This window comes from Gracilinanus agilis, chromosome 1 (assembly GCF_016433145.1).
Source record: "Gracilinanus agilis isolate LMUSP501 chromosome 1, AgileGrace, whole genome shotgun sequence".
Classification (NCBI taxonomy): Eukaryota; Metazoa; Chordata; class Mammalia; order Didelphimorphia; family Didelphidae; genus Gracilinanus; species Gracilinanus agilis.
Window position 1 is genome coordinate 220,510,596 of NC_058130.1, and position 10,307 is coordinate 220,520,902.

A 10,307-nucleotide genomic window follows, 5' to 3' on the forward strand; every position below is an offset into this window, starting at 1 on the left:
AGGTGGTGAAAAGGAAGAGGAGGAAGAATGAATGCAGGACTATTATAACATTGGTCAAAAGGCATTAAGGAGTTTTAAAGCAATAAAAAGTGTAGGTTCAATTCAATTTAATTCTCTTAAACTAACATTTGCTAAGCAAATACACTGTACAAAGCACCTGGGATACAAAGAGGAAAACAACATGGTTCCTGTTCTCGAAGTATTTACAATTTAATAGGACAAATACAACAACAAGATACATAATGATAAATGTAATATGAGATAGAAAGTGATGGGGCAAGTTAGGAAGAGATAGATAACTTAATTAGATGAAACTGAAAAAAAGCATTTGTTTTTCTATTTGAACAAAATCAAGGAAACTAAGATAAGAAAGGAAATTGCTGATTGGGGGAAAATCTCTATTTCAAATAAAAATATGATAAGGGTCTAAAATTCATAATATATAGGGAACTAACATGAGACCGAGAATCATTTGGGAAAGCCAGCAAAGGATACAAGCAAACAATTCTCAAAAGATAGATGCAAAAGGAGAAGCTGCGTGGCTCAGTGGATTGAGAGCCAGGCCCAGAGATGGGAGGTCCTGAGTTCAAAAGTGGCCTCAGACACCTCCTAACTGTGTGATCCTGGGCAAGTCACTTAACTCTCACTGTTTAGCCTTTACTACTTGTCTGCCTTGGAACCAATACACAGTATTAATTCTAAGGTGGAAGGTAAGAGTTAAAAAAAATGCACACTATTAACAGTCATATAAAAGATTGCTCCCAATCAACAATAAGAGGAATGCAAATCAAAAGAGATTTGGGAGTTTACTTTATACCCAGTAAAATGGCAAAGATGAAATATGAAAATAGTTAATGCTGGAAGAATAGCAGAAATGCAGGCACTCTAATAGGTGATTAGCAGAGCTGAGAATTAGTCTAATTATTCTATAAAACAATTTGGAATTATGCTTACAATTTTTTAAAATTTATGCCTAAAATGTATATACTTTTCAACTCAGAGATCCCTGTCCTAGGCATTTACCCCAAAGAGATCAAAGGTCTCATATATAAAAATATTCATTGTGCTACTTTTTCTGGGAATGATTAACTGGAAAGCAGGGATCTATGGACTGCAGAATGACTAACAAATTGTGATACGTAAATGTAATAGACTCTAAGAAATTATATCATGAGAAATAAGAACTAAAGAATTCAGAGAAACATAAGAAGGCATACAGACTAAGATAAAGCAAAGTAAGCAGAACCAGGAAATTACATATATATATATATACATATATATATATATATATACCCATATACATTGTGGCATGGGCATTGTACCCCCAAAACTACAGAAGTGTTTCAGGCAAACTATGAGCAGGGAAATTCCTTTGCTCCCTCCTATCCTTGTGACTCCTAACCCAAAACAACTGATAACTCCTATAACTCCTATAAGACCCTGAGAGAATTATCCTCCTTGGATCGTCCTTTAGATGGACAGAGAGATACACCTCCTTGATATCATCAAGTTGTATCTCAGACATCCAACTATCCCCTAAACTATGAGGGTCACCCCCTATGTCTCTAGGCAGATCTGATCAAATGGCCAAACTGCCACCATCGAATGCTTGAATGTTTGCCACACTAGAGTCACGTCTTCACCATGGCAGAGTCATGTCTCCACTGTTTTAAAGAGTATAAAAACCCCAGAGTTGATGTCTTCTGGGGGACAGCTTTTCTATCCATGCTGTCTTCCCAAAGAATGACTCCCCATCTTGCTGTTCCACCTTGCTATTCTCCTGGCCATTCTCAACATTACTTTCTAAATTAATAAATTTCTCTTTTTATTTTTAAGCTAAGTTTTGGAGCCTTGCATTCTTGCAAAAGGTACCCTTCCTGAACTCTAGCACCCCACAACACATTGTATATACATATATTCATATACATACATACATATACTTATAGGGCAGCTAGGTGGCATTCATATACATACATATACTTATAGGGCATATAGTGGATAGAATGCAGGGCTTAGAAGTCAGGAAAACCTGAGTTCAAATTCAATCTCATACACACTTACTGGCTATTTGACTCTGGGCAAGTCACTTAATCAATCCTGTTTGCCTCAGATTCCTCATCTATACAATGAACCAGAGAAGGAATTAGCGAAATACTCCAGGATTTTTGTCAAGAAAATCCCAAATGGGATCAGGAAGAGTTGGACATGATTGAACAACAACAATAATACACACAGATGTGTTCATATCTATATCTATCTATGTATAATGTTCATATCTACATATGTTGTGTATAAAAGGGAGAGGGGAGAGGGAGGGAAGAAGGGGGAGAGAGAGAGAGAGAGAGAGAGAGAGAGAGAGAGAGAGAGAAAGAATAAAAGAAACTAAATAATATGGGTGATTAAAATAAATTAATCCAGGTCGAGAAAATTTACCTCCTTTTCATTGCAGGAGTAGAAGAAAATGGATGTATATTATTGCATGTGTTTGTATATTAGCTAATTTATACGATTTTTTTCTTTTTAAATCTTTGCCAAAAGGGATAGCTTGCTGTGCCAGATAGGGTAAGGGGAAGGATATATTTGGAAGAGTGAATGTGATTTAAAGACCAAAAAGCATCAATTAAAAAAATCAACAATAAAAGTCAAACCAGAATTTGACAAGCATTAATTAAGCATCTATTATACATAGGGCACTGAGCAAGCTCCTGGAGATACAAAGACAAAAGGAAAAAAAATTCAAAGTCAAAGTAAGTTTCTAAATATTAAAAACAAATTACATTTTAGAACTAATGTAATAGAAAGAATCATCAACACCTCCTTCCCCCAACATACACACATACATGGTCTTGTTTTAACTGTGGTATCTGAAATCATTTTAGCTCTAATGTTTTTTGTTTTTTTAAAACCCTTCTGTTTTAGAATCAATACCATGTATTGATTCCAAGGCATTAAGGGTTAAGTGACTTGCCCAGGAAGTATGTGAGGCCACCTTTGAACCTAGGACCTCCATCTCTAGGCCTGGCTCTTAATCCATTGAGCCACCTACCTGCTCCCTAACCAATGCTTTAAGTGACCAGTGAAAAGAGAAAGTCTATTTTCTACATGTCCACAGTTGTACTGCTTGGTCTCTAAAATTATTGGAAGTAACTGGGTTTGGGAGTATTTTAGAATAAACATTAGTTAATATAACTTCCAATATAATATAATGTAATAGATGAGAAAACTTTTGGCATGGGGCCAAATATATGGGGCAAAAAGGAGAACAAATGAATGTAGGAGGCCCAGTAAGGTGTGGCAGGATGAAAGAAAATTGAATTAAAAAGCAAGAAGTAAAGGAATGCAAATTAAAGAGGTGAACTAACTCAGACAACTAGAGAAAGTACAATTAGAATAAGATTTCTTGACATGGGAACCAGGGAGAAAAGAGCAGCCAATTCTGGGCTGTTTAGATCAACAATCTTGGTTGAAACTCAGAGGTTGAATCTGGAACAACAACCAAAAGGACCAAAGGACATTTTTTTCTTTCTCAAAGACAATGGGGATGAGAAAGCCTCGCTGGTTTAGGGATGGAAATAGGATGAAACCAAGAGGAGAAAACAGATTTCTATTTCAGGCTGGGAAAAGGTAGATTCCCTAGCTATGCCAGAGAATTTTTGCTTGCCAACTTGTATGGGGCTGGTATCAAGAAATTCCTCATTGAAGTAGCAGCTTCTCTACAGTATAGAGAATAAGTCATTGCTTTTTTAAGGACTTATGAAGGAAGGTCAATGCAACAAATCAAGGATCTGTGATTTTATTGGTGTGAGAACTCAGCCCACCCAAGCAGAACACAACAATCCCCAGTTTCAACCAGCCTATTCAGACTCAGAGTCTTTCCTGAGGCTTAGAGATATTCACTGGCTTACCCATGTTAACATAGTTAGAACATGTCTGAGGTAAGGTTAGAAGTCAGGTTTCACTGATTCCAGGTATTATATTGTACTTGTGGAAGAAGAAGAACTGGTGAGAACTGTAGTGTAATTGCATTGCTAAGATTTCACTTTTCCACAGAGAGACAGAAAGAAATGGAGACTCCCTACATTTAATTCATTCATTCAACAAATATATATTAAACACCTGCTATGTGCTGGGCACTGTGCTAAGTGCTAGGGATACAAAAAGTCAAAAGATAGTCCCTGCCCTCAAGGAGCTTACAATCTAATGGGGAAGAAAACATGTAAATAAATATGTTCAAAGCAAGCTCCACGTATATATAGGATAAATAGGAAATAATAAACAGAGGGAAAGCACTAGAATTAAGATAGGTGTGAGAAGACTTCTTATAAAAGGTGGGATTTGAATTGAGACTTAAAGGAAGCCAGGGAGGTCACTTGCTGGAGTACAAGAGAGTGTTCTAGATATGGGGGGCAGCCAGAGAGAATGCCTAGAGCCAAGAGACAGAGTGTCTTGTTCATGGAACACAAGGAAGCCACTACCACTGGATAGAGGAGTTTTATGTTGAGGAGTAAGGTGCAAAAAAGACTAGAAAAGGAGGAGAGGGCTAAGTTATGAAGGGCTTTGAATGCCAAACACAGCATTTTATATTTGATACTGGAGGCAATAGGAAGTTATTGGAGTTTATTGAGAATGCGGGTGACCTGATCAGACCTATGTTTAAGCTAAATGGAAAATGGATTAGAGTGGGGAGAGATGTAAGGCATGTTGACCACCAGCAACAGGAATCAAATCATGAAGTGACGAGAGCCTTCACTAGAGTGGCACCATTGACAAAGAGAGGTGGGGGTATATTCAAGAGATGTTACAAAAATAAAATCAACCAAAAGGCCTTGACGACAGCTCTGATATGGAAGATTCAAGAGAGCGAAGAATCCAGAATGACTCTAGGTTGTGAGTTTGAGGGACTGGGAGGACAGTGTTGCCCTCTACAGAAATAGGTAAGGAAGGTTTAGAGATAATGAGTTGTGCTTTGAACATATTGAATTTAAGATGTCTGCTGGACACCAGTTTGGGATATCTGAAAGGTAGCTGGGAATGCAAGATTGGAGGTTAAGAGAGAAGCTGGGATAGGAAAGGAGGACTTGAGAATCATTGGCACAAAGTGGTATTATATCTGTGGGAGTGGATGAGATCATCAAACAAAGTAGTATAGAGGGAGAAGCAAGTAAGACCCAGATCAGAACCCTGAGAAACATCTACATTTAGAGGGAGGGATCTGAAGGAGGATTAGGCAAGAAAGACAATAAAGGGGCAGAGAAGTTTAGCAGCAAAACAGTTCCTAGGTGATAAAAATGAGTTTTCAAACTATACTTTTTTAGGGCTGAGTAGATACACTTAAATGTAACACAATCTTAGAAGAAAGGGGCTGGATTGATGTTCTACTAAGCAAGGTGCAGAGTTTGGATGGGACAGGAAGGACTCCAGCATTTCCTAAGGCTCCCGAGGCAAGACCATGGTGTTAAAGCCAGTTTTGAAAGCAAAGTTCCAAGGATAATGGTTTTTTTTTTCAGATTATTCACACCTGCCTCACATCAGTCATGAAAATGAACCAGAATCTCAGTCTAAAAGTATCTCTAGGGCAAGTAGAAAGAAGCCTGTGTTTCTAGGCTGGATCTTTTAAAAAAAATACCAGGTTTCTGTGAGGGAACTAAATCCCATCTCAGACACTAGCTATGTGACCTTGGTCAAGTCATTTCCCTGCTCTATGACTCAATTTCCTTATCTATAAAATGAGAGGGTTGACCTTGATGGCCTTCAAGGTTCCTTTCATCTCTAGATGGATGAGGATCCTAAGTTGAACCTGCTTACCTGTCCCAGAGTCCATTCTGTTTGCTCGCTCAGGGAGGCCACCGTGTCAATCGAGCTGAGATCCAATTGTTTTAGCTCATTCTCATTCAGAGCCAGAGCAATGCGGCCCAGGGAGACGATGTGATGATTTTTCCAATAAGATGGCACATTCCAGACCTTGGAAAACAAACCCATAGTCAAAGTAAACTGGTATAATATGTGCTATACTCTCCCAGTGTTCCATAGCCCTGGGTATCCAGTACCTTTTATATTATTATTTATTGCACAGTACTAATATTTGACTTAAAATGAGCACTAAAGTCCCAAAAAACATTTAAGCCAACTGCCTCTCCTTTTTCTCTCATCTTTTTGCTAGATTTTAAAGAGAAGTAGTAGGATTCTGTGAGCATTTGCTGTAAGTAGGGACTTTGTTCTCTTAGTCTAACAAAACTCCCGGAATTCTCGACTTACAGTTAGAAGAGAACTTAGAACGACCTAAACCAACCTTGCTCACTTTACACATGAGGGAAGTAGGGCCCAGCCTCTTAGAATTCCCCAGGTTCTTTTAAAATTCAGCTCAAGGGTCCTTTTTAAAAATTGGTTCTTGTGGGCCCTAGTGCCTCCCCCAATAGGGTTACCTACCTTCAATCTTTTTTGTTAATTGTGAATGTCATCTTTCTTGTTAGAATATAAGCTCCTTGAGGACAGGGACTGTTTAGTTCCTTTCTTGTGCCTGCCCCAGCACCTACTAAAGTGCTGGCACAAAGTAGGTGTTTAATGTTCCTTGACTGATTGCTAAAGGACAGAGCTAGTATGAAGAAAGAATAGTAACCCTAGAAAATGTAGGTATCTATCTAGAGGTTTGATAAAATTAATTTTGAAGACTAATGAAGTCCTCGGGTATTTTTTCTGTAAAATCAAGCTCTATCAGACTGAATGTAGATCAAAGCATACTATTTTTCATTTTGTTTTCTTTGTGGGGTTTTTTTCATACATGCCTTCTTCCACAACATACCCAATATGGAAATATGTTTTACATGATATCACATGTATAATCTTTATCAAATTGCTTTCTTAGGGAGGAGGAGGGAGAGATTTGGAACTCAAAATTTTAGAAAACTGTTAAAAATTATTTTTACATATAGTTGGGAAAAATAAAATGCTGAAGGAAAAAAACTGAGCTCCACTGATAGAAATGGGCAGGTTTGAAATGTCTTCCAGCTAACTGTTCATGTTGTGGATTACCTGAGCACTAGGTTTTTCTGCCTATAATGTACATTACAGATGAGGAAACTGAGGTATTTTGCTTCCAAACAGTCATATATCTCATCCCCAGCAAAAGATGTAGAAAATAAAAGAAAACTGAAACCCTAAACTGTGACCAGAGTTCAAATCCAACCTCTTATTAGCTGTCTGACCATGGGCAAGTCAAAACTCCTCTGAGCTAAAGTTTTCTTATCTCCAAAATGAGAAAGTTGAACTAGATGACTCCTAAAGTCTCTTCCAGTAATAATATATTTATAACCCAGGGAAACTGCTTGTCAACCTCAGGAGTGGGGAGGAAAGTGGAGAGGGAGGTAACAAGAATCATGTAACCATGAATAAAATTTTTTAAATAAAAATTTTCAAAAATATGAAAAAAGAAAAAATATATGGAATAGAAAAAAAGTCTCTTCTAGTTCTAAAACTATGATTCTACATACTTTTGAAACAGGCTAGGGGACAGGATAGAGAGGAATTGTAAATGTTATTAGCTAACTCAATTTGTGGGTAGTCAGTGACCAGACAACAATAGCCCACTGAGAACTCTCAGTCATTTTCCGGCTAAACCCTTGGCATTACCCCAACGGTAGCAGATGGGTACTTTTATTACTCCTCCTCTGAGGCAAGGTTGACCTGTTTTGTTTTCTCCTTCAAGGCCATCAGTTGTGGCTGGCTGAAACTCGAGATGGTCCCCAGCATCTCAACATTCTTGGTAAATGTGTCCTCTTCCATACACAGAAGTTCTTGAGGAGACCAGCAGGCATTAGCTTCTACTAACTTTAGAATGTCGTCCGAACTGGGAATTGTGACTCCTTGGCAATCTAGAAGGAGAGAGAAGAAGAAGAAATACTTGTTGGAGGGTCATTTTAGAAGAATTTCTTTGTAGAGCTGAAAAGGTCCTTGAGAAGTGGTCATCTTTCCAGGTTTTGAGGTAAAGCAGCAAAGCAGGAAACCTGTCAAAAAGTTGACAGGTTTCAGATTTTTCTTTTGCAACTAAATAGCTTTGAAGGAGAAGATAAGGATTAAAGACTGAAATTTCACAAACTATAATAAGCATCAAGGTTTTAGACCTTAACAAGCTCCTTCCTTGTTGGAATAATTTCAATTGTCATGTTATGAAGGAAACTTATTTTAAAGGGGTTTTTAAACCTTGCTTTCTGTCTTAGACTAATTATTGTGTATTGTTTCCAAAACAGAAGAGCAGTAAAGGGAAGGCAATGGGGGTTAAGTAACTTGCTCAGAGTCACACAGTGAGGAAGTGTTTGAGGTCACATTTGAGCTCAGGACCTCCCATCTGTAGGTCTGGCTCTCTATCCACTGAGCCACCTAGCTGCCATATGAAGAAAATTTATAAAGAGAATCATATGAAGAATTTATAAAGAGAATTATATTATATAAGGAACTAGCAAGTATGAAGTATCTTTGAGACTATTTGCTGTGATTTGCAAAGAGTAGGAAAAGGAAGAAAAAGCACTAATCCTGAGGAGAAATATAGAGAAGACTTTTAAAGGACTTTAGTTAATAATTCAAGTGAAATGGGGGCAGCTGTGTAGCTCAGTGTATTGAGAACCAGGCCTAGAGATGGGAGTGTCCTAGGTTCAAATATGACCTCAGACACTTCTCAGCTGTGTGACCCTGGGTCCCATTGCCCACCCTTACCACTCTTCTGCCTTGGAGCCAATACACAGTATTTACTCCAAGACGGAAGGTAAGGGTTTTAAAAATAATAATAATAATAATTCAAGTGAACTGAATTGTGTTAGACTGAGTTTTTAGATAAACAAAGATGAGTTTGTTGCATTGAGGATTTGAAGTGACTTAAGCTGCAACATCAGTCTTAGTCAAAACATTGCAAATAGTTCTATATTTCTATATATTTATTATTACTACTTCCATTCATTAATAATATTTGGCAATTTTACAATTTACTTAAATCTAGATAAAAGGAAAAATTAATGTTGGGAAAGGAGGTTTCTTCACTTGATCATATAATTAAATATTAAAGAGCTGCAGTACGGGATCAAGCTAATCAAACAAATTAGTCAATTAATGATAGTTCAAGTTGATCTTACAGAAGTGTGAGGAGTTAACTCTTGCCTCCCCAGTTCCACCAGTTTTATATCTAAAGTCTTGAGAAGATCATCTATAACCAATGCCTCCATGTCCCTTCTTTTCATTCTCTTTTTTAATACTCTACAGGCTGCTTCTGATTTCCTCATTCAAATGAAATTGTTCTCTCCAAAATTACCAGTGATCTCGTAATTGCCAAATCCTTATTCATATCTCTGCAATCTTTGATATTGCTGATTCCTCACTTCTTGATACTCTTTTCTCTTTAAGACAATATGCTATCCTGGTTCTCCAGTAATCTAACTGGACCTTCCCAGTCTCCTTGCTAGAGATCTTCATCTAGGTCACATCTCTTACTGTTGGTGTTCCCCAAGACTCTGTCCTCCTCTCTTTTCCTAATACTGTTTCACTTGGTGATCTCATCAGCTTTCACAGATTCGAGTATCATCTCTCTATGCAGATTATTCTCAGATCTATTACTCATTTCTAACCTCTTTCTTAACCTCCTATCTCTCATTTCCAATTGCCCACTGGACATCTCAAACTGGATGCTCCACCAATATTTGTACTAAACATGTCCAAAACAAAACCCATCATCCCTTTCAAACTACTTCTTCTTTTTTTTAATTTCAAAGGCACTACTGTCCTCCCAATCCCTCAACTTCTCAACTCCCTCCTCCCCATATCCAATCTGTTTCTAAGACCTGTTGATTTTACCCTGGGAACATTTTTTGCATATGTCTTCTTCTTTCCACTGACTTACCACCATTCTGTTGCCCTCATCACTTCACACTTGGACTGTTGCAATAGCTTATTGGTTGGTCTCTCTGCCACAAGTCTCTCCCATTCCAGGTAAATCTTCTACCCACCTATCAAGACTGATCTTTCTAAAGTACAGGTATGACTATCACACACACATACACATACCATTTATTAGTTCTGTTGTGTCCCTAGTACCTCCAGATCAGATATAAAATCTGTTTGGAATTCAAAGCCCTTCATAATTTGATCATTTTCTGTTTTTCCATTCTTCCTTTACCTTGATCCCCCTTATGTACTCTGGCCTCATTGCTACTCCCTGAGCAGGACCCTCCATCTCCCAACCCAGTGCATTTTCATTGGCTATTCTTCCTTCCTTCCTTCCTTCCTTCCTTCCTTCCTTCCTTCCTTCCTTCTTTCCTTTCTTCCTT

At 37.9% G+C, this 10,307-nt stretch overlaps 1 protein-coding gene across 1 annotated transcript in view; it reads right to left on the minus strand.

Moving 5' to 3' along the window:
- OTOA (otoancorin) overlaps positions 1-10,307 on the minus strand; it is a 90,573-nt gene that overhangs the window by 28,758 nt on the left and 51,508 nt on the right. Inside the window, exons 22-23 of the mRNA XM_044657447.1 lie at positions 7,681-7,868; positions 5,806-5,961 (exon numbers count right to left, since the gene is read on the minus strand). Of these exons, the coding sequence (XP_044513382.1) occupies positions 5,806-5,961; positions 7,681-7,868 (344 nt within the window). The remainder of the gene's footprint in view (positions 1-5,805; positions 5,962-7,680; positions 7,869-10,307) is intronic.